General features: G+C 34.7%; 1 protein-coding gene across 5 annotated transcripts in view; it reads right to left on the bottom strand.

Moving 5' to 3' along the window:
* PPP4R4 (protein phosphatase 4 regulatory subunit 4) overlaps window positions 1–25,323 on the bottom strand; it is a 67,436-nt gene that overhangs the window by 20,352 nt on the left and 21,761 nt on the right. For 3 of the 5 annotated variants that reach the window (XM_064659044.1, XM_064659045.1, XM_064659046.1), the window contains 9 exons: window positions 22,289–22,391; window positions 13,792–13,939; window positions 13,032–13,105; window positions 12,489–12,595; window positions 9,849–9,956; window positions 5,434–5,555; window positions 4,289–4,411; window positions 1,909–2,078; window positions 780–899 (listed from right to left, as the gene is read on the bottom strand). In XM_064659044.1, coding sequence (XP_064515114.1) covers window positions 780–899; window positions 1,909–2,078; window positions 4,289–4,411; window positions 5,434–5,555; window positions 9,849–9,956; window positions 12,489–12,595; window positions 13,032–13,105; window positions 13,792–13,939; window positions 22,289–22,391 — 1,075 coding nt within the window. Of the gene's footprint in view, window positions 1–779; window positions 900–1,908; window positions 2,079–4,288; window positions 4,412–5,433; window positions 5,556–9,848; window positions 9,957–12,488; window positions 12,596–13,031; window positions 13,106–13,791; window positions 13,940–16,190; window positions 16,289–22,288; window positions 22,392–25,323 lie in introns of those variants that run through there. The other 2 variants (XM_064659047.1, XM_064659048.1) reach the window with 2 other exon arrangements.

Here is a 25,323-nt window from a genome sequence, read left to right as displayed (position 1 = left end):
GCCATAAACTACTCATTTTTGGCTGTCACGTGGTTGCCTAGTTATGCTGTTAAAATTAAATCAACGAGAACTAAACGTACATTCAGACCACAGTACAATTTTGCAGGTTTTTTTAAATGAGCTAAAATACTTTGCTTATATTCAGGCAGTACTTTAATAGTGTTATACATCTAACACAAAATATTATGTAGAATTAGATGTTAATTTTACAATTGCAACAATTATGTTGGATTATCATTCATTAAAAGAAGGCATCAACAGGTAACGAGAACTGGAAATCCACCCATTCTTACGATGGTGGAAATAAAGCCATTCATGCCTCTACTAGTTTCTTAAATGTTTTCTGCAAACTGCTTGATTTACCAATTTCCCCAGCAACAAAATGGGATAAAAGCCAAGCTCAAGTACTGAAACACAAGGATTCTCAGTACAAGACTTTGAAAACCTTGAAGATTTCCCTGTATGGGTTTCTATATTCAGGCGATAGTATCTTAATTTCTGGAATTCAAACCATATAGCTAATATCACCTATGCATTTGTACATTTTTTAACTTTTATGAAAATAACTGAGTAGAATTTACATAAACTGAATGGAATTATAAGAGCATATATGCTTTTACATCTGCAAAAATTTCCAAGTAGTTTCATATTAAATTGAGCATTTAACTTAAATATCCCTCATAGAAAACCAGCATACACCAGTAAACTGTAAGCTTAAAGAAGAAAACAAAATAAAATAAAAACACCAAAGTAGTAACAAAGAACCACTGTGGACTTACTTCAAAGAAGCTTATGGCCATAGTATATCTGACAGGAACTTCAGGGTCATGACAAAGGCAGAAGAATATAGAATATAGTTCTAAATGGAAGTTCTTTGGATCCACAAAAACAATCATGGCCTGTGGAAAGATAATGTCCTTTATTAACTATACAGCTGAAGGACTACACCACCAGAGATTATCAGATGAACTTGAGAGAAAACAGGTTGTTATTTTAAGTAGTAACTGTGGAGTTTTTGATGGCCTTGTTAAAACACAGGCATCAGACAAAATCTGGAGTTGAAAACTAAACTGAATTTATATTATCTTCCAGACATGCTGCAGGCTTTTTTTCTTACAACATAGACTAAAACCATGAGATATAAAACCTTAGTTTTATAAATATTGTTAATGTTTCTGTACACTAGTGAAAGCTGCAACTAGTTACTTCAAAAACACAGAACGTTTTAGCAAGCAACAAAGCAAGAATCTGAATTTCAACATGATTGTGTGTGTATATACCTTGGTTTTGCTCAAATAAGCACAGACTGCTTGTCTTTAAAAGGTGGAATAAAAATAGCTGTCTACTGGCTCTTGGTGCAAGCATATTTTATTCGAATACAAATGCAGAATGTCAAAACACAAAACAGATTTACAGAAACATGACTGGTATATTTAGAGACCTCACATAAAATTGAAAACACTTCCTGTACTCAGGCAGGAACATGACTAAAACATGAATCTAACCATTCAGATTCAATCTTCAACTCCCTGGAATGACAAGACACACAGTGAACGCAAAACTGTAGCTTTGGGTGGTTTGAAACTGGGGACTGTTTCACAGCCATTTTCTTGAAGCCTTTGTGCTCAGAGTTTGGAGAAAATGTGTAGGAAACAACAAGAAAAAGTAACCTCTTAGAACAGCATTTGCTCAGTCAAAACTTGCCAATAACTTTCTGAGGCATTGCAAAGAGTAATCTTTCCAGGTAACTCTTTTGGACAACCTTATTAACTTGAACTGTGCAGGAGAGAGCTAGAGTCTAGATAACAACGAACAATTCGAGAATAACTTCTCTATCACTCATGCAGTCCTATTTAGTAAACTATATGCATGACACAAGTTATTTACCCTTAACTTAATGTTACTTACTGGGAAATTGTAAGCACAGTTCTTCCTCACTGAAATATACTTCTTTTCCTGTTCCAGAGTTTGAAGTTGCAGTTGATTATCGTTGTGTCCATTCTCCTGCTGTAAACCCAGTGTGGAAAGTTTCTTATAAAATTCCAAAAACCGTAAGTGCTGTTCAGGAGTAAAAATGCCTCAAAAAACCAAAACGAAACGAAACAAAACAAAACAAAACAACAAACTTTCCTCATTACAAATGCTATTAACAATGTCCCCAAAACAAATCTCATTTAAAAATCTATCAAATATGTCAATTTTATCCCTTCTCCCGCCACCTTGAGCCTAGCAGAGTATGATCAGTACACAAAGTACTCAGAACAAACTGGAATGCAACTATCAAGAAAAATGAAAAAATTACAAATGCATTAGTAACAAGAGACTAATCAAGGACAGGCTCAATTTTCTGCTCAAGAGAGAGAAGAAAGCTATCAGTGATTGGTACCAAGAAGGCTGAAATGCTTAAAGCTTTTATTTTCTTTCTGAAATTCCACTAGTATCATCAAGCTCCGTACAATTAATAACTGTGACAAAGATTCAAGCTTTAAGTAGAGAAGGAACAGATCAGTGAATCCTTAAACATGAAAGATTTTCAAAATGTGCAGAGTCAGATGGGCTTCCTTCCAGCATTCACAAGTATTTAAGTACAGGCTGCTGAAAACTTAAATACGTCAAGTAACAGAACAGAAAAGGGCTGAAGCAGTACTGACAGTTAATAGCTGGAGAGGGGAAGGACAAGCCATATCATTACAGATAAGCAGGTTACTTTCACTTTTTTGAAAAAATTGAAAACACACACAAAAAAATTTGAAAAATCTACTTCTAAATACCAAAACGAAAACAAAAAACCAGCAGTAGCCAATATGGCAAAAGGCAAATTTGTCAAATTGATTATTCAGTTTCCTTCTAGTATGGGCTAACAGGACCTGTGAAACAAAAAAGGCAGCAAAGATCATGTTTTTCACAAGCAAAATAAGGGAATGGGAAGAAAAGATTAAGAACTACAAAGGCGCTCCAAAACTGCTTGGGAAAACAACTAAGAGAAAGTTACCCATAGATCACTGACAATATAGGCAACTGTATAAAGGTCTACCTAGTTCTGGTAATATTCAGTATTTCCGTTTATTTTTTGGATGTTGGGCAAGAGACTTTGCTTATTCTGTATCTTGATAACAGTAACCAAGGACCGAGACCGCTTATTCTTCAGAACACAGAGTTTAAAAAGATCTTCAGGAACTGGACATAGGGCCTTATATAATTTCATTAGGACAGCAGTAAGGTACCACGTTTAGCCTGATCTGCATCGCCTGCATAGGGTCAGGAAAGAGAAAGACTAACTAGTTGTTAGATTTATTAAAAAACCAAAAAAGGCAGTTTTTCATACTGAAAAATGTAAACAGCAATGCATCTTGCAAGACACATGAAGTAACCCTTTCACTTTGTTCAGCTGTCCCAAGGCATAATACTTCAAGAAAAACACAAACTTGCCAGACAGAGTTCAGAGGTGAAGAGAGATAGCAATTAAAGTCATTTAACCTACAGAAAAGAAGACTGGAAAGACATGATAAATACAGGATGAACTGTCCTAACTCTCTGTTTCTGGAAATAACAGTTTGACACTGTGGAACAGTCATTTCAAGTAATTTGTAGTGAAGCAACGATCACTTTTGACCATGAATGATTATTTCAAATACTGTAAGAAAGATCAAAGGTTTTAAAGAGTCTAAGGGGAAATTATAATGTAAACCTATGATTCTCTGCTGTCCCCCCACATGTAAAATACAGTGGGCAGAATTATCAAGGAAAGATCTGTTGTGCTCAAGTGAAAATTTGAGCGTAAATTATGGGCACAAAAATTATGGGTGCAGATTTAGCCTCAGCTGCAGCTGGGAAATCCACATGCCATTAGGTCTCCTTTCTCCTCTGAAGTTCCTTATGGGCCACAGTCTGTACCGTGTCTTAAAAAGGAGATGAAGTGCACACACAAAATTAACATCATATGGTTTTCAAATGTCTCTATTTTCAAAAATTCAGTCATCCAAATCATAAGCTCCAGAATACCCAAATAAATCAGTCAAACCAGTAAACATAAACCACCATGTTTCCATCTCTGATCGTATGTAAAGAAAACAAAAACAACAACAAACAATAAGCAGATGATCACCCAAAGAGGAAATTTCTGAAATCCGGTATTTATGCAACATATGAAGTCAAACTTTTACTTCCATATTTCCTTTACTAACTGCCATTTCACTGGATACACTCAAATCTGTATATTTTTCAAGGGGTTTAAATTCTCCAATATTCCCCCATTTTCAAAGTTTTTTAAAAAGAAATTAAATCATACCATATAATCCATTACACAGTTTCCCTAAATGGAAAGATAAAGAAACTAGGATAGATTCATCTGCTTTGAAGGATTTTTCACAGAATGATTTCACTAATGGGAGAACAGTTTGACTCCTGTCATCTGAAAAATAAAAGAAATTTTCAAAGTTATCCATTTTGTCAACACTTATAAAAGAGGACAGAGACTGAACTCATGTAATTAGTTAAGAAATTTATGCATTTTCACTTATTTAAATAAAATAATTGCATTAAAATGTTCAAGTTTTAAAGGGATTAGGATTTTCTAATGCTATATCAATAACAAAATTCATCAAATAATTATGGCTGAACAAAGTAGAAGAAATATTTTGATATCGTGGGAAAGAAACCCTTGGACATAATTTTGGGTCATCTACCTTCAAAAATGTTCATTTTCTAGTTCAGCCATGAAAACAAAAACCACACAACCCAAATTTCTAGAAACACATTCCTTAAAAACCTGTAAATAACCCCTGATTGCTTTCTCTAAGCTTTTTACAATAGCTTAGAGCAGTAGTTACAGCAATCAGGGGTGGGCGAGGAGGAGTAAAGACTGAGAAGTGTGAAGAGAAGCACAAACTTGACAGCATCAACCCAGAGGCTCAATTATTTGAAAATAAGCCTACTATTATACTTACTGATATAAACACTAACTGTAAAAAGTCCATTTATGGTATTCTCCCCAAAACTATCTTATTTTTTCTTTATCTACTACTTCATATGGCTTAAAATGCAACAATGTATTGTAGTAATTCATACCAACTTCCCACACAGTAAATATTTTTTGAGCTAACATTTTGTATTGTGTATTGATAGTATTAAATTAATTAAATTAATTAAATATAAGCAACCTAATATTCCTGTAATTTATGCAGTAATTTTACTCATTCCATTTAGCCACATTACATTAGAAACTTGGAATACGATAACTGATTTTATTAACAACTAGTTCACCTCCCTTAAAATTTTCTATGTATAAAGCACTGCAAGACATGAAATATAAGGAAATATAAAGGATAAAACAATAAAAAAATCAAATTAGAAATGTCTGAAGAACATAGACAGAACAATACAATTATAAGATGCACTAAGAACTTGGCTAGTGAGCCTAAATTAAATTCTTACCTGCATCAAACATATCAAGCAGATTCACTAATGTCTCAAAAGCTGCGAGGCGCACACTGCTGCCCTCATCTCTTGCCAGTTCTACTAATTCAGGAAGCACCACAGTTTTTGTTAGTTCTGTCCTGCAACGTGAGGCAAGCAGTCAAAAGAAAACTTACAGTAAAATAATATTCTACAGCAAAACAGAATTCTTTCTTGAAATACTAATTTAGCTATTTTTTGGAGAGTCAAGAAGAAAAAATTGACAAAGCTCTAAGGAAAAGAAAATTATATAAAAACCTCCAGTCAATCTCAGGACTTTTTTCTTTGCCAGCCAAAGAAACCTGCAAATTTAACATGCAAAACTTCATCACTAAAAAAGCATTCAAATTAGCTCAAAATAAATGAGAGAAAATGTAGTCTGAAAAAAAAATCAAAGGAGCACGGGTACTTCACTAAGAAAACTCTCCTGATCAAATATGCTCAATAGACCATCAATATGATGGTCTAAAGCCAAAAATTACTAAGTATGAGCCATGTTGGACTGAAGTGTCTGGAAATCTTATACTTCAAAGATGAGAAAGGGTTCTGCTTGCCTTTTTTTACCTTGGTAATTACTGGTATTGCCTCTGTGTGTGATAGTCCTGTGAACTGGAATCAGTGAAGTGGCAGCAGATTGTTGTATTAGGGACTGTCTCAGAAATCAAAATTTAATCAGAGAGGTCAAGGAGGAGAAGTGAAATACTCTTGACACAGAAAAATTTGTTCCTGGCATTAAGAAGATGAAAAGAGATTTGCTTCTTGGAGCAAAAGTATAGCTTCTGTAAAAGCTACTAAGCAGCCTAATTTTCCATGTCCCAGTGTATAACTGATTCTTGGCTGCTCTAAGAGACTAGAAAAATTTTTTCTAGTATAGCCCTACTATCAAGAACTAGGAAGACATATCCACTGGTTTCACTGGGTTTTTTTCTTTCATGTTCATTTTTTTATTTATGGTAGTCAAGTTCCAGTGTTTGACTTTGTCTGCATTTGAGTTAAGAAGGCCACCTTGTCCTGCTCTCACAGACGAGCTCTTGGTCTGCTTGTCAATTAGTGAAAGGACTTGAAGTGCCACACCTCAAGAATGGAACCTCAGCAACTTCTAATAGCAAGAGATCTGGCTCTCAACATTTGTACTGCCCAAGACATAGAACTACAGGGAAACACTGATAAAGTTACGCTGCACGAGCATTAACCAAGATGACAAAAACGAAACTACATACGACACTTTGAGCAACTGAGTACGTAGAGTTTAGACTGTCATTTCGATCTTTCAATTACAATTTTTAATACTGAACTGATTACAACTTCCAGGATGCTGAAATAAAAATACCCAAAACATCCCTTCCAATCCGACTAAAGAAGTAACAGCTGTCCCTTTTGTAAATCAATAGGAACAATAACACTTTCAAATGTTTATAATCACCACCAAAGTGATTTGCACCCTACAGAGTTTATAAGCGGTAGCTTAACAGTATTCTTCGAAACAAATGATTAAATGTTAAAATAAAATTACAATAAAATGATGTATCATTTAGTGGTAATATCACTAACTGGTAAAAATAATTGGGACTGTTGTCACATTATACCTTCGACATTTACCTAAACAATACTAATTTCTGTTTAGTTAATTGTCTTTATTTACCTACTACTTATTCATCCTCCACATGAAACACTGAAATAGCTTTCATACTGAAAATACTGAATGTTCACAATTTCTTCTGAGACTAAAGCATCTAAAGCACTGGGACGGGATCAGACAAAAACCTCAGAGAGAGAACAGTCTATACATCCATGGTAAAAATAAAAACTGGTGAAGAAAGAATCAAATTAAAATACACAGGACCGACCACTAATTGATAACAAAGTATTTGCCCCTATCAAACCCACCACTTTAAGATGAGGTAAATTAGTAGTAATACTGTCCTTTGCCACTGCTTAACACCTATCTTCTTTTAAAACTTTCATCTCTCACATAAAATAAATGAAATTTAGTTGACTGTAAAGACACTAAACAAATTTAAGAAAATTTTGGTTCCAATATGGCCACTTATTAGTATAAGATATAGCCACCTTGTTACAAATGAAAACAACTTTTTTGCTTCTTCTTTAACATGGCTTAGTATTTGTTAAACTGCATTTGGAGAAGCACTGAGGAAAATAACACAAATTAAAATAACAAAATATTAATATTATTAATAATAACATTTAGTCATTATTTTAACACCTGACTGTACACAAACCTATCCTAAACGTAAAATAAAACTGCTGAAAGCAAAGTCACACAGATGAGTACAAACTGTTAGTGCTTCTTAAAGCCTACCACCAAAATAATTTTCTTAGCTGTCAAGAATATTCTCTAACTATATGCATATCCTGGATAAGAGGTACTTCACTGAGAATAACATACTCCTACTGTTTCAAAAAAATAAACTGCCATATTATGCATCGCAAATAATTTTCAAAGCCAAATTCATATGCTTACTTCTCAGGTCTTGGCTAAAGCAGAGGTTAAATGAGAAAGTTAGAGGAACCTGTGGAAACGAAGACAGCATCTCAAAAAAGACACCAAAAAAATCTCATGGGATTGAGGAAGAACAAATGAGAAAAGAGGAACAAAGGTGACTGACAGAGACAAAAATATACAGCCTAAGAATGGTCATGGTAGAAAAGGGTATGACGACATCCTAAATCAAAGCCCAGATATAGGGGGGAGAAGAGGAAGAAATTTTTTAAAAATTGCAAACATGTTTCTGTGGATTTCCATTTTGGTGGTATCAAAAATCCTCAAATTAATATGACAGGTAGAACCATCTTGCCCTTCGAAACTCAGTAGTTATGGAATAAAAACACCAGGCTACTCCCAGAAAATAAACAGAACCCTCTCTTTCTCTCATCTTCAATCTCTCATTAAACAGAATTTTGTGATACATAAAGATACATGAGACCCATGAATACAGTAAAAAGAAATGCAAGTTCAAATTATTCAGTAATTCAGTTTAGTAAAATGCATGTTAAATTTCTTGTTTTACAAATATCAACAATATTGACAAATATTATCTTTCTTTTCTGTAATCACAAGTTCTTTTATATTCAAAGCCATTCAACATGGCAAATGTTAGAATGATTTAACATGCTAACCTACATTTTGATACCAAAGAGAATACATACAAAAACAAATGAGCAGCTTTACTGAGATGAGTCATAACATCCTCTGAACTTCTGCAGGACAAGGACCTTGCAGAAGAGGTGCCTAATGCATGTATATAAGATTATTTTGTATATAATAAAACCAAGTTTTTCTAGGAATCTAGAAATTACTAACCTGCATGACCTTACTAAAACAAAGTCAAATCAAGCACATGACAGCAAAGCTTAGTTCTGAGTAAGCTAAAACAGTCTGAATATACACTTTTCCAGTAGTCCATGGCTGAGAAGTAAATCACATTGCTTCAGGAATTTCTGGTGTTTTGTTTTGGGGGGTTTTTTTGGTGGTTTTTTTTTTCAATAACTCAGAATCTAAGTCACAATGTAGTTCTCCATCAAAAAAAAATCATTCCACAGCTACAGAAAAACAACCTTTTCGCAAACACCTGTACTAACAGACTGAAGTATATACTTGCCATATCTTTCAAATTACATTTCAGTTTCATCCTCATCTTTGAACTTTCTCATGCATTTACAATTTTAATAAACAGAGGGACACTAAAGGTCTAATCTAGGCCTGCTGTCTAACACAGGGTAGGGAACCTTCTTGATAACTTCTTCAAGTCTGTGCAAAAAGTTACTGCTTTTTTTACTCCCTGACACAGTAACAGGTGTACAGACCTCTAATTTTTAAATATTTTTTCACTCAGAGACCAATTCCGTGTGGGTAGTTAACATGTTCATTATTACCATAACATGTTCTTTATTAAAATAAAAGTTCCAGACTTTTTCCATTCCTATATGTGAATATTGAAGGTCTTTAAGCTTAGAGTAAAAGTTGATACTGAACTGAAATTTGCTTACGAAACCAATTTAGCATCTTTTCTCAAAAAACTGCACAGTAATTATTAGAAACTGCTAACACTTGCCATAATCCTCTTCCATTTTTAAATAAGCCCAATACCATCAATGGATAACTGAGATGATTTCAAGAAGCTATAGATGAAGTCATTATTTACAAAAAACTGTCAGTTTTATGGTTCAGCAATTTTACTATAAAAGAGGAAGCAAAATCTAAAAGTGGAAAACAGCCAACTGCCAACAGCCAATTCCTAAGAACACATCTGTACACTTCAAATTCATTACTGAGTATGCATGAATTCAGCAATTTTAAAAGGAGATTTAGGTTACCATTAAATATTTTAGAGAAAGATTTTGCATTTAGACTCAGTTTGGTAAATTGTACTCACCCTATTCCTCGAGCTATATGTTCCAGTTGCCGACACATGCAAGTTCTAACTTCATATTCCACATCCTGGCACAGTGATTTCACCAATGGAAGAACCTCTCTTTTAATACTAAAAATGTGAACATCTTTTATTAATATATAGAACAAGAATGGGTAAAATCCACTCAGCAGTACTCAAATTTTACTCATACATTACTTGTAATGGTAATTTTTAAAAAACTAATTTATCACACATGGTAAATTGTTTTTCTGAGAATTTGCAATTATAAAAGAATACTGTACATTGGACACTAATATATGCTATAAAGAAACAGGAAAAGGACTATTTACTGTTATTATCATTTTCTCATATTTCATCTACTACTTTTTCCTAAACTACAAAAATAGTCGATAGGCTTAGAGATGCCGTCCTCATTTAATAACCATCTTCAGTATAATTCTGAACAGCCACTGAAAGAATATAAGGAATTACATAAACAAAGTGCAAATTCCAATTCAATGCCTGTAATACCTCATCTTTGGTATGCAGGTATCACCAAAGAGGTAATTGAGAAGACAGGAGAAAAAGAATTTAAGATTAAAAGCTCGAGTACTGCAATACCTTCGTGCAAGCAGATCAAGTATTCATGTTAAATCAATGGCAGATATAAAATAACAATTTTGATTTCTATTTAAGTAAAAACACATACTACAACTTGGCAGTATCAGCCATTGTGTTTCCTCTCATTGCCCAAGATGCTGTCATGAGTATTCTTAAAATATCTCTGTATAAATTCTTATGTTGTTGCGAAATTCAAGAGAAATAACAGTCACAGACAAGCAAATTTTCAAGCCAGCCTGCACATCCTCCACTATTCCAGTGAAAATTAATTTACTTCTTACAAAAAAATTTGGCCTCAAGTTTCAAAAACTGTACAAATTCTTGAAAGTTTGGCATTTTAGAATACGCTGAAGTAAGGGCTACTTAAAAAAAAAAAAATAATAATTTGTAATTAGCTGTTGGAACTCTGGAACAGAGGGTAGAAAAACTAATGTTATATGATAAGGTCAGGACTTTCTCAATACTCAATAAAATAACCTGGGATTAACATGAAATACAAATAAAAAGTTTTTAATTACAGTATAAATTTTACAAGGAAAAATTGTGCTATTCTAAAGAAGAATGTGAAGATATGCTTATAAATTGTCTACTCCTGAGGACAGGTATGTCTCCTGGGCCTGTACCAAGAGCCCTCCTGCAAGGGGAACAAGAGTGTGTCATGAATCTTAGTCTGCTACACTGTAAACCTGGGGACTGACGTCTCTTTTCATCCCTCTGAACTGCACTCAGAGCTCTCTACCAGATGAACAATATGTCCCAGAAAATTTTCAGCCATCTTCTTAACATGTAGCTGCAGTGCAGAAAAGGAGCTATTATCTGTTCACTGAAATGAGGGGTTTCCTACTTCTGAATAGCAAGGAATCATATTAAAGAAACACAACAAAAGAAAGTATGATTATTACAGCTACTACTTAATACTCCTATATGCTCACATAAGATTCCAATCTATCTGCAAAGTTACTTATTTTCATGAGAATGTAACTTCAAATAAATAAATGTGACTGCTATTCTGATAGAATTCTACAAATTTGGAATAAAAAGATTTTGAAGACTTTGGTAACATTGTCAAAAATCGCTACTCTAGCATGCTCATTAACATTTGCATGTCCAACAAGTGCAGCGTAAATAGCAAATGAAAATGTAGATAGCTTCCTTTTGGCTGCTTCTAGTTCTTTTTTATTGAACAAAAAAAACATAATCTAAAGAAATTTAGTCCTAAATGCCTTATCATCCTGCTGTTCTTCTTTTCTGCTATGCTGAATTCTTACATTTTGGGGCAGATCACAATCATTATTAGAGTGGACTTCCTCAGCTAGACACGGTTTCTGTGCAGTGGATTTATTCTGTAATTCAAAATCACATGTGGCCAACTGCCTGGATGGGAAACACATTTGGTGAAATGGCCCTACTACCATAAGCCTGGATAAACTGTCCAAGGAATGTACCATATCAACTACCATACCATACCAACTGCTTTGGGCAGGTAAGTTATTCAGATTTACTTTCATCATTACTTCCCTCTTCACCACCACAGACACTGAATCTGAGGGCTGGACAATATCCAGGAACAACAGCGGTTCCTGAATATATCTCCATATAAGTGGGATAAGAAAAAAAACCCTACATGTTAAATTTGGTTAGATAATAAGAAAGTGAGGAATGGAATTCTTTTGTTTATGACAAGAAACTCTAAGGTAATGAAGTTGTGTTTTGTCCCTGTAAATTGCAGAGAAATCCACTCTTAGGTTTATTTTTCGCAAGAAAAATTATATGAAAAAATGCCATGAAAAGCATATCCATTCAAATGTGTGGGAGAACATACAAACTGAAGTTATGAACTGATGAACATAAGCATAGCTGAATATGCTAGTTACAAAATGAACATTTTTTATCAATAATTAATATTCAGATAAAGGGATCTATAAAAAGAAAGCATTTAATTTTTGCAACAAGTCTACTTTTCTTGTAGTAATTTTTGTCCATTAACAAAGAAATACTGGTTTATACTATGGAATGAAAATATATTTTCAGTTTACTTACATATGGGCTTCAAATTTGTTAGCTACTTTTCCCATGATTTTACAACTAACTAAACGGGACTGAAGTGTTTGAGCAAGCTGTGCTTTGGAAACAAGTGGATTCAGGATCTATATATGAAAAAAAAAGAGAAACATGAACAGAAGAACTGTGAGCATTAAATAAAGTATTCCTCTTCTTAAAAAAAAAACAAAAACAGGAAAACATATCCCAGATGTCATTAACCTTTTAATGGAATTAATCAATACTAACAGCAATGATGCCCATGTACGTTAATAGTCTATTGGAAACCTGTATTCAATATTCAGTGCTACTATAGAATATTAAACTCCTCTACTGGCACAAATAGCATTTTATGGTTCAAATCACAGCCACAGATCCTCTATAACAGCACATTCCTCTCTTACAGTATGTTCCACAACCATTACCATTTTGCCAGGTATAGAACTGCCACAAATCTTACAGAAGTGAATAAAACTTGTAGGGAAATACAATCTTGCAATCTTAATCTTATTTTTGTTAGCATAAGTGAGAGATTATTATTACCTCATGTCTGACAGTTTCTTTTGGTAAAGCTTCTATTACAGCAAGAAGAGTTTCTAACCATGCATTGCTGACACCTGTTCCAAAGAAATGGTTATAAGTTATATAATCCATGTTATATTGTACATACAACAAAACAGACATCAGTTTTACAAAATTTGTTCTAACTTCTCACACACATCTCTTCAAGGAGCTATGTGTCTAAGAGCCACTAAATTAACACCCAAGACTTCAAAATAAGAAGTAGGATAGGTGAGAAGCAAATCCGGTCCCCATTTCTTGTACCTTTTCAATTCCTGTATAAAATTAATAATGCTCTTGTTTGTTTTGTAAAGCTAATTCCCCTCATTTAGAAGCATATTCTTTCCTTACGCCCACTAAAACTTTCTGGTTTTACAAAAGGCCTTTTTTTTCCTTGTATTCTAAAAATAGTGTCAAAGAAATTAAGAAAAACCGATCAACATAGAAGAAATGTCAAGCATCCTCCCTCCAATTTTTCAGCCACAAAATTTTGGTACTTCAAGAGAAGCTCCAACCCAGTAACAACTTCTGGATTTAGTCCTTCAGTCAAAGTGGGGGTTTTTTTGCTTCAATCAGAATTACATTTAAATATTATTATGTAAGTGGTCATCTTTTCATTCATGCAAGTCTAGATACAAAGTCATAGTTATTGCACTCCCTGCTTTACCCAGTATTGTATGGTCACTAAGGAAACAAAACATATAGAAGTCATCGGTCATCAGAGTAGCTGTACAGCTCTGACCTGCATCTCTGTGTTCCAGGTTCTGGAGAATGATGTGTAGGAAGGAGTGGGAGTATGTATGAATGGACACCGACTCCTCTTGCAGAACAGTCAAAAATGAAACAGCAGCTGTTAACTGCATTTCCACTCCTGCAACATGCAGAACCTCCTGTATAATTACAAATTATATCAATATAAAGCATGAGGCAGAAATGTACTGAAAGAACACCCAAATTCTTGCATTTACTTTTAGAATTAAAATGCAACAAGTTGGGTAAACTACAAAATTCTCTGTAAAATTATTTTTTCTGTTAACAGCAATTTCTTGCAGATATTAGATTTTCTTATATTATAGTATGGATATTTTAAGGAAAAAAGTTAATTATAATATTTTTTGTGACTTCCAGTTTCATCAATGTGTATGTGTGGATTTTTCTACTTTACAGAATGAGGGATGAATACAGATCAACCAACAATTGCACTTCTGTTGTTTATGCACATGAATTAAAAAGAAGTAATTCATTCATTCAGTGAGAGATACTAAAATAGCAGAGGCAACTTAAATTTCATCCCTTGACAACTAACATGGAATGCAAATTAAAAAGCACATATATATAGTCCTAAGAATAAGGCAAAAGGGACTAGAATATTTATCTAGCTAACTCAGCATTTAGTACTTATGAGCTTTAACATACAAGAATATAATTAATTAGGCTGTCTTTAAAACCATCAATTCAAAAGCTAAACAAAAATAATAAGGGGATGAAATATTACTAATTTTTTTGAATTCAACAAAAAGACAATTTGTATTTTAAATTTCAGATTTATGCACAGAACTTCCACGATGCAATCTATGGCACAACATTCATTTTTAGTATTAATTGTAAATATCTATAAACTACATGAACATTCCATTTGTTTACTTCTCTAAATGTATCTATTTCATGAGAAAATAAAAAGTTCATTATTCTACCACTGAAGTATTACACTCATTTTACAAGTCACTCCAAACTCTGTAAGAGTTTAAAACCCATACTTCTTACATAACATATTATATATGTGGTTTTGTTTCTTTTTTAAAGTGCTTGAGATGAACAGTGCTTTCTCAGATCACTTGCCAAAAATCAAAAATAATCTGGTCTTTTAATTTAAAATAAAAATAAGCCTAGATCAGATTAAGAAAATATTCATTATGCACCTAAGTGTATGGCTGCTTATGGATTGGAGAGGTACATTGTTTGCTGGGTTAAAAACTGGCTGGATGGCTGGGTCCCAAGAGTGGTGGTGAATGGAGTTAGATCCAGCTTGCATAAAGTCACAAGTGGTGTTCCTCAGTCAGTTTGCAGAAGACACCGAGTTGGGTGGGAGTGTTGATCTGCTGGAGGGTAGGAAGGCTCTGCAGAGGGATCTGGACAGGACGGACTGATGGGCCAAGGCCAATTGTATGAGTTTCAACAAGGTAGTGCTGGGTCCTGCACTTGGGTCACAATGACCCCACACAGCAGTAAAGGTTGGGGCAGAGTGGCTGGGACGTGGCTTCCTTCACTGAAAGGGTGGTCAGACATTGGAACAGGCCGCCAGGGAAGTGGTGGAGTCACCATTCCTGGAAGTATTCAGAAGGCATGTGGATATGGAACTTGGGGACATGGTTCAACGGTGAACATGGTGGTACTGGGTAAACAGCTGGACTGGATGATCTTAGGACTTTTCCAACTTTAATGATTCTATGATTCTAGGTATAACATAGCAGAGGAAATCTTCCGAGAAAAGGGTTTGTAAAGAACATCTGAGAAATTTTTAGTAGATTTGGTAAAAAACAAGAAGTTTTCATTCCACAACCGTCAACCAGTTTTTGTATGTGCAAATGTGCAATTATTAGTCTATCTGATTTCAAGGAGAACCATTACTTATCTCTCAAGATCTGTCTCAGTTTACAGCCATGTTTATTTCTAAAAGGATTCCCTGTGTCCTTACTCCCCCAAATGAAAAAAAGATACAGCACTGAGCTGCTTACCGAAGTGTGATAAAATATTTGCATTCAATAGCCATGGAGACTGCCCTCTTATTTCCACAACCTATCTCTGTCCTTATTCCTCCATTGGTATTACATCCACAGGTAAGAAAGAATAAGGACACCTACCAATTTTGTATTTTGAATATTTTTAGGATCAGAATATCTGTCCATACTGTTCTGGGATTCTGGCTTACACTTGTTCAAAAAAACATCCCCAAGATAATCAAAAGCACTATCTACACACAGTAGATGCTAACAGAGATCAGAAAATAATGGAGCAGTGCCAGGTTGAGAGTCGGACTTGATGAACTTAAAGGTTGTTTCCAACCTAAATGATTCTATGACTCTTTGAATTCAGTTTTACGTACGTATTTGCTTTGTACGCAATACAAACAGGGTTACTTACCAACAAACAAAGTTTCCAAATAGTCTCCTCCACAGATCCACACAACTCTGGATAGTCATGTGTGAGAACACATTCTCTGGATGTGCCTCCTCATGGACCTCGGGAGACATTGAAATGTAAATTTCTAGATTGCTTACATACCTGTCTGCATTGATGTTCGCACTCAGAACTGCATTTGAAAATGTATGGGTCTCCTCTTTCCATTTTCACTTAACTCAAGCTGGATAACTTAAATTTAATTAATATAGATGTATTTATTTAGAAGGTAATGTATTTTTCTACACATGGATACTCCACAGATTTTCACTGCAGGAAAAAAGCTTTTCCTATCTTATTCAGACAGTGTATTTAATGGAATTTAAGACTATTAGCATGTTCTTGACTATTCTAATGTCCACAAGTTAAACTCAGGCATCAAAACTTGCAAAACTTAGAAAGCCTGGTTTATTCCTTTAATTGTAAAAAAAGAAAATTCACCTCTAGTTTAAATGCACAGTTTGTCCTGCAACAACAGAATTCTCTTGAAAGAATGCTGCAAGCAGGAACATAGTCAAACCATTTTAGTAACTGTGTTGATACGACAGAAATTTTCCTTTAAGACTAAAAGACACAGAAATAATGGAAATTACAGAAACTCAAGGATACAATGAGAATGGACCTTAAGACCAATGTTAGGTATAAAGCAGGATGAAAATCACCCCACCTCTTCCTAAACTATAAAATCTATTATGAAAAAAGAAAAGCTTTCAAGAGGAGACTGACAGATTAGGAAAATAAGTAACTGTGAAAATGAGTTTGAAATTAATCAGACAACACTAAATAAAGCTTCATGTACACACTACAACAAGAACAGCCATAGCTTGCTGCATTTTGAAAAATCTCTTTTAGTCAGATTAGTCAGATATACCTGCAATCTCCCTCCACCACTTTTGGTTGCAGAGCCCAAGGATGGAAAACAGGGAAAATACTATTAACATCATTTGAAAAGAGCCCTCCGGTGTAGGAAGAGAAATGTTGATAAGAATGTCTAAGCTTTCCCTAAATCTGCATTTCAATGACTTCCAAAGTTCATGAGGAGGTGCATGCAGAAATCCAGAGGGGGGTCCTCTATACAAAAGAACCATACAAGGATGCCACTTCATTTTAAGTGTAGAACTTAAGAAAAATATTTCATAATCTCATTCCTACATTAACATCTAAATTATATACAGCGTATTTGTTTTATTAGCATACCCAAAATACTGACACCTAATTCAATAATCACTTATGTCATATTTATTGACATACTGATTTTGCTCATCTCATATAAAGTGCCTTTGACATAAATAATTTTAATTAGACTTTACATATACACATTTCTATATTTATAGAAGTAACCATATTTATCAATTTCTCATGAATGAAATACAAATTTGTAATGTATCCAGCCAGAAAATTCCTTGCATTTATTTCTTCCTTTCTCTGCATTACTCTCAGCTCTAATAAAAACAGTATTTATTTTTGCTTTGAGTTTCTGCAAGTATCCTGAATAAGTACATTGGTTTCCTTATGCAGTTATATGCTGACAATACTTTCAAATAAATAGCCCTCTGAAACTACACAACTCATTTTTCATGTGCCAATACGAATTCACAAATGATTTTTCCCTGTCTTAAGAAGTGGAACCAAGTGCAGTAATTTAAATCAGCTTATTTCCCTGCAATGCCAGATTACATTTGCAAGACTCTAATCACAGTTGAGTCCAATTATGCCTTTACAGACTATTAAAGTTTCCATTTAATAGTCAGGAAAATTCCTCCAATAAAAATAAGGATAAGAAAAAAAAAATACATCAAGTTAATAATGCCAAATACTGTTTTGCAGTTAAAAGTGCAATGCACATGGCTGCAGAACTGTACTTCTATTGCAGATCAAATAAATATTAGATAACAGAACACCATTGAAAAACTGGCTTTATAAAAGCCACAGAAAGAAACTTAACTCATATCAGAAAGTTTCAATTTATAAAGTTTAAACCTGAAAGGAGAGCTCAGATTTAGACTGACCTCATTACATTTTACTCTTTTACCCCTGCCTGGAGCCCATTAACTTAGGTTTCATTTAATTCATCATCTAGGAAGGCATCCAGTTTGGGTTTAAATGACACTGTAAGATGAAAACCACACTACTTTTCTCAGTAATTTGCTCAAAGATTGATTGCATTTATTATTAAAGTTGTCTGCTTCATTTCTAATATTCTTAATGCTTCTTTCTTCACGTACTATTTTCAGTTGAATGTTCTTTAATGTTATACAGGAAGATACTTTACAAAGTCATTAAGAACTACCTGATCTAAGATCACACTGAGATCCAACTCCCACTATACAAATATTTTCCAGGCCCTAGGCCCTGTTCATGCTAATGATCACACTTTTAAATTTTTCCTCCATCCCTATTTAAAAAAAAAATAAGACTAGAATCAAAAACCGTATTCCCATATTAGACTTTTTATTGAAGACAGGCCAAAACCAGCACTTCTCTACACCCTGAAAAATAAGGGTAAAAAATCCCTAGTGTTTCTTATTTCTCCTTCATTTCAAGATGAATTCTGCTCTCAAAGTAGAAACACTGGAGGCAAAAAATGGATTCAATATGTTAAACATAAAAAAACCAAATCAACTTTTCTTGAAGTCAGTTAGGTTGCTTTAGGAAAGATTGTGTTACCTATGTCAGAATAACGTGGCAGTAACTACACATACTTCATGTAAGTTGAAGGGTTTCCAATTACTTTGCAACTTCAAGTCATTCTTCTTAAACCATTTTTAAAAACATATATATTTAAACAAAATGCATATTAATCTGCCTCTTATAGCACAGAACATAACTAGAAAGCACTTCAATGTTTTCTAAACAATCTGTTAGTCTATATGAATCCTTAGTTCTGAGGAGAGCTATTTCTTGACCATTTACTGAATTTAAATAATCAGACAAAAAATGGACTGGTTCCCCTTAAGAAATAAGAGTCTCCCTGGGATCACAGAAGTTTCAGGAAATAATATGAAGTTTAGAGATGATGTCTGGTATTCACAGAATGGCTGAGGCTGGAAGGGCTCTCTGTAGGTCATTTTGTCTGATCCCCCTGCTTGAGGAGGGCCACCTAGAGCTAGGACATGCCCAGACTGCTTTTGAATACCTCCAAGGAGGGAGACAGTAACATCTCTGGGCAACTTGTGCCAGTGCTCGGTCACCCTCATAGTGAAAGAGCACTTCCTGATGTTCAGAAGGAACCTCCTGTGTTTCTGTTTGTGCCCATTGCCTCTGGTCCTGTCACTGGGTACCACTGCAAGGAGTCTGGCTTTTTCATTTATTTGCATATGTTGATAAGATACTCTTCAAGCCTTTTTTCTGCAGGGGTCTTCTGAACAGTCTGAGCCCTCTCTTGTTATGAGGAGCCCAGAACTGGATAAGTGCTATAGATGGAGTAGAGCAGGACGTGGAGTAGAGGGGAGGGATCACCTTTGAACTCTTCACAGTGTCCTGACTAACACAGCCCAGGATGCTCTGCGGGGAGCCCTGCTCTGCAGGGGAGCACTGCTGGCTTGTGTTCAACTTGGTGACCACCACGTGCTCTTCTGCAAAGCAGCCTTCCAGCTCGGTGATCCCCAGCACCTACTGGTGCCCAGAACTTTATGGAGTACATCTACCACATAGAACCTAAGTCCTTCCTGCATCAGGGCTTGCATTTAAATACCCTACAGAAGAATATTTGCTAAGTAATCATGGTAAGGACTACAAAAATATTTGTTCCTCATCTTTCAGTCTATCAATTCATAACAACGTGCAGGATATGACTCATTATATTAGTTTTTCACAAATACTGCATTGTCCCTGGAGCAGCCTCTTCCTTAACATTAGGAGACAGAGGGAGGATTCAGTTTAAGACCAATTCCACAGACAGTAAGAAATACACCAAGTAATTTTTCATAATATGACTCTTTTTAATTCTTTTATTAATATAATGTTATGATATCTGCCTTTAAAAAAAAAAAAAAAGCTGAGAGATACACATCCACACAGGTTTTCAACAAAAGCAGTGATTTTCTGAAAACTTCAGCAAAGAAAACAATAAAACAAAATGACAGTTTAGTGAAACAAACAAATATAATTTTTGCATGGGCCCACTCTGCTATTTAGTAAACATCTCAGTATATAGAAAACTGTATAACATAAGCATGTGAGTCAGCCATCTCACTTTTCTTACTAATATATGCTTTCTTACACCTGGCAATGAGAATTTGATAAAGATACAGCAAGAAAACTCACGTCAGCTACTACAGAAAATTTCTTCTCAACTCTAATGTTCTTGAGATAGAAAGGACAACATAGCAAGGAGACTCTTAAAATAACTCTACATTTCATTTCAATGTATTTAGATTATCAAACTATTATTTAGCTTCAGTCAGTAACTAGTTAAATTCTTCCCATCTCAAGTGATCTAAATATTCTTGTTAAGCATTAATTGCTTCCAAGAAGAAAATAACAGTCCTATTGGCAAATTGTGTTAAAAAGGGAGAGATTTAAAATTATATGGGAAAAAAACCGACTGAATTCGAAAAGTGTCCTGGTAAAATCATGACTGAATCACCCTCCTGAAAGCGTCAAATGTATCTCTGAAAATACACGGGGAACAAGGAAATTGAATCTGTCCATAAAATTACTAACATAACTCAATGCTTTGAAAATCTTGAAATAACTGCTAATAAACACAATGCTCCTTCAGCTGACAATTTGTATAAATTAGGACTGTGTTTATATCAAAGTGAGCAATTGCACGAGATCAGGTTTAAGAGACTGTTCTAAATCAAAACTTTTATTTAATCACATAAAAACTGCCAATGGTACTGGTAGAAGACCAATCCAATAAAAAAAAAAAAAAAAACAACTCAGATATTTGCTGTGTACCAAAATAAACTTTGAGATATTTTGACAGCCAAAACAAATGTATTTTTCCACCCAGCTGGTAGCCTTTAAAATCACCGAAAACCACTCTGACAGGCAGGCTAACACTATCAAAGTCATAATTCTTACTGCAGCCTCATATAGAGTTATTAAGCTTTGCATTTGTATTTGTGATGCAGTTTGTTCTTATTTGGCTGAAGCTGCTCCTTAAACCACACCTTAAATGAACTTCTACATTTCTTCTAGCCAAGGGTTCATATCTGAGGCAGAGCAGAAATACATGAGAGATATGCATGTTCCTTAAAATCACAGAATCATAGAATGGTTTGGGTCGGAACGGTCATCTAGTCCACCCCTGCAGCAACGACCAGGGACACCTTTCACCAGACCGGGTTGCTCAGAGTCCCATCCAGTCTGACCTTGAACACTTCCAGGGATGGGGCATCCACAACTTCTCTGGGCAACCTGTTCCAGTGTTTCACCATTCTCATGGCAAAAAATTTCGTCCTTATATCTAGTCTGAATCTACCCTTTAGTAATACCCATTATCCTCAACAGGCTAAACAGTTTGTTCTCATCTTTCCTATAAGCCTATTTTAAGTATTGAAAGGTCACAATAAGGTCTACCCAGAGCCTTCTTTTCTCCAGACTGAACAACCCAAGTATCCTTTATACAAACATATCTGTATATAAAATTACTCTATAACATTACATGGTCAGCATGCTTCTACCACAACTAACTAAAAATGTGGGGAGGGCAGCATGTGACATTTCACAGACAGCTAAAAGCAAACTATACTCTTCTGGACAGCAGCATGAAAATCTTAATGTTTGGATGGAAGGAGATCGAGAAGGTCAAAATGAACCATTATGACCAGATGGTCCTCAAAAAGAATTCTCAAAAAGCTGTCAAAATATTGTTAAACCTTTAGAACACATAAATAGTATTAATTCTGGGTTTTTTCCCAGTTGTAACATTTTTTTAAAAAATATAATACCTGTTAATACTTCATAAATTCAGTGAATTAATGTGGAAGACCTACTGGACATACCACTCCTGAAGAGTGAGTTGCAATAAAAGTGGGATTTTTTTTTGGCTTTGTTAAAATACTTATACTTGCAGAAAAAGACACATTCAAACCTCATTTCACAAAACTTACTCTGATTTTTGGTAAAACCCGACGAAGTGTTTCAGCAGGATTCTGTCGCATCAGGACTGGAAGATTTGCCACCACACTTGTTCCTTGGATATCCTGACCAGAACTTACAAAAACAAACACACACAATATATTACTCTGTATCATGATTACAAACTCACAGCTTTCATTTAAAAAAAAAAAACAAAAACAAAAAACCAACAAGAACAAACCTACCCTACCCCAGTTTTTCATGTAAGTAAAGAGAGGAATTTTTTTTTACAAAATACATTGCAGAAGACAGCATTAAAAAACAGCAACCATAAAAGCTGTTATATATAGTTCCTTACATGAATGTTTTAATTTTAGTATAGCTTTGAAGAAAAACATAAAACTTTCAAAAGATCTTTTCAAACTGGATGATCAAGGCAGTGGTTTCATGGAAGTTTTTGTATTATAACAATAAAAGGGATAAACCATAGGTAGGGGACAAATAGAAGATATACATGAAAGCTACACATGATGTACAACATTTTAACAGAAATCTATCATTTTTTTCCTTTTTGTAGGGAAAACAGTCAGAGATATAATCAGATGCATACTGACAATTGTGATTAAAGGATGTAAAAACTTGGTTACAGATCTTCCACCTTTCTCCCCATCCTGTCTCTCTCAACGGTATCCCACAATTGAAAAAGGAAAAGAAAAAAAAGTAGGATAGGAAGGAAATGGTAGGCAACAATGGAGAAAAAGTATGAGATGAAAATAAAGATCACTCAAGTGGATAAACTTCTAGAATAGAATCAGAAACAGAAAGGGTCTGGATGCCAAAATTAAAAATAAAACTAAACATCAACACATCCGTTTCCTTTTTTTTCCCCTTAGCAAAACATATGACCTCTGGAAGGGACTAGATACATAAATAGTCACAGGATAGGAGATTTGCACAATCATCTTCCAGTTTTGTTCTGTCTCTGAAGTATATTAGAGAATTCACAGCTAAGGTGTAAAGTCTTTCTGCAGCATTTAGAGCTGAAAAGATCTTTACACATTCCATTAATGCTCTACATCATCCTCAACATTCATGTCTTTCAGAAGCTCAAATGAAATTACTGGAACAGTCAAGCAGGCCAATTTAGACCTATTTTGCTAAATATATATAAATATGCTTTTAAAAATAAGGATATATTTGTATAATAAGCCAGAAACAAAAGTAAAATCTTTGGTTAAAATCTACAGAGACTAAAATACTCCAACCAAAATACTGTAATATCTTACTAGAAAGATTTTTTTTCTTTGCACGCTATAATTTCAAACTGCAATTAGGTATCATCAATATTAACTTAATTGTATCTAGCAAACTTCAATTTCAATGTAAAAATTTTTGAAAGAAAGTATTCTTTACTATCCTTGCAAAGATAATTTTCCACATTAGAAGGCAGTACATTCTAGAAGATTAAGTAGAGGCTTGATGGCAGGAATTCAAATCCTCTTTGCAAGGTGGAGAGTCACACCTCCCCCCAGTTCACTTATGTTTTAGGTTTCTGTTCACAGGTGTAATTACCTAACTCACCAATTACAAACTATCACTCTGTATATGGGCTCTAATATAGGAAAACCTCTGCCCCAACAAAACCTTTACCCTCCAGAAAGGGCAGATATGTCTCTCTTTTTTTTCTTTCTATTTTTGTACAGAATAACACAAAGTGTCTGTAATCTCACAGTATGTGACTAAAGCATATATGATGGAATTAACTTCATCTTAGATTGTGCATGTCTGCCTCTAAGATAAACTTCCTTTATAATCAATCAATGGAGAAAAATAAGACAATAAAAAGCAATTTATCTCAGCCCAAATAGATGAGATGGACAGTGCTCCTGCAGTGCCTGTTTCCCTTTATCACTTGACACAAAGACTAGCACTCGTGTGTATAGCAGCACTATAAGTAAATGTTGGCTCCTACCCACAGACACACATTACAAGCCTTAGTCCTACAGGTGCTCAGGTTTATGCTCAGATTCACCACTGCAAGTAGTTCCACTGATTTCTCACATAGTAATGTATTAGAATCATACAGTATCTCACATTGGAAAAGACTCATAAGGATCAATTCCAACCCCTGCACCTCACAGGACTACCTAAAAGTAAATAATATGACCAAACGCACCGTCAAGACTCTTGAACTCTGACAGGCTTGGTGCTGTGACCACCTGTGTGAGTGCTGTGACCACTCCTTCACCCTGAGGAGCCTGTTCCAGTGACTGACCACCCTCTCAGAAAAGAACCTTTTCCTATGTCTAAACTGAACTTGAATTAACATCTTTACAAATGCTCGTGTGATTACATCAGCTAACATAATTAATTTGGGACAAAATAAAACATTCCTACTTCCCAGAGCAATCAAGAATCACATAATATTCTGAGATGAAAGGGATCCACAAGGATCATCATGTCCAACTCTTAAGTGAATGGCCCATACGTGGACCAAACCTGGAACCTTGACATTATTAACATCATGTTCTAACCAACTGAACTAATCTAGGGTCAAATCCACTAAAAACTTAGTAATGGTAATAACTGTTCTATAAAAATGCTACACACCATGAATGCAAGGAACTAGTATTTTTGCCTTTTCTTTCTTTTGGATCATATACACCTTAAGTATTAGATAAATAAGAATGCAAATAGAAGACTTATTCTAAATCTAAGATGGGTAGCAAGTGAGCAGAAAGTTGTGAGCACTGTACTGAGGTTATCACACATTGCTGTCACCAAGGCTGTGACATTCTGACCCACTGAGCAAAATCTGGAAATCATTCCAAGAGCAGACACTTCACCTTTATTGTGCCTATACATTTACAACAATAAAGAGCAAACAAAAATTATAGCTGGGGATGGAGCTCAACAGAGATGGAAAAAAAATTAGACTGAAACTCACAATATCAGAGTGCAGTAACAAAAATATTAATTAAAAAACCTGGCTGAAAACAAGACAAGTTTCAGATATTTCAAGGGGAAGAGAAAAAGGCTTGACAAAGCATAAAAACAATCACCATTT

Source organism: Pseudopipra pipra, chromosome 6 (genome assembly GCF_036250125.1).
Source record: "Pseudopipra pipra isolate bDixPip1 chromosome 6, bDixPip1.hap1, whole genome shotgun sequence".
Taxonomy (NCBI): domain Eukaryota; kingdom Metazoa; phylum Chordata; class Aves; order Passeriformes; family Pipridae; genus Pseudopipra; species Pseudopipra pipra.
Note: the sequence above shows the minus strand (reverse complement) of the source record. Positions and strands in the feature narration are given on the sequence as shown.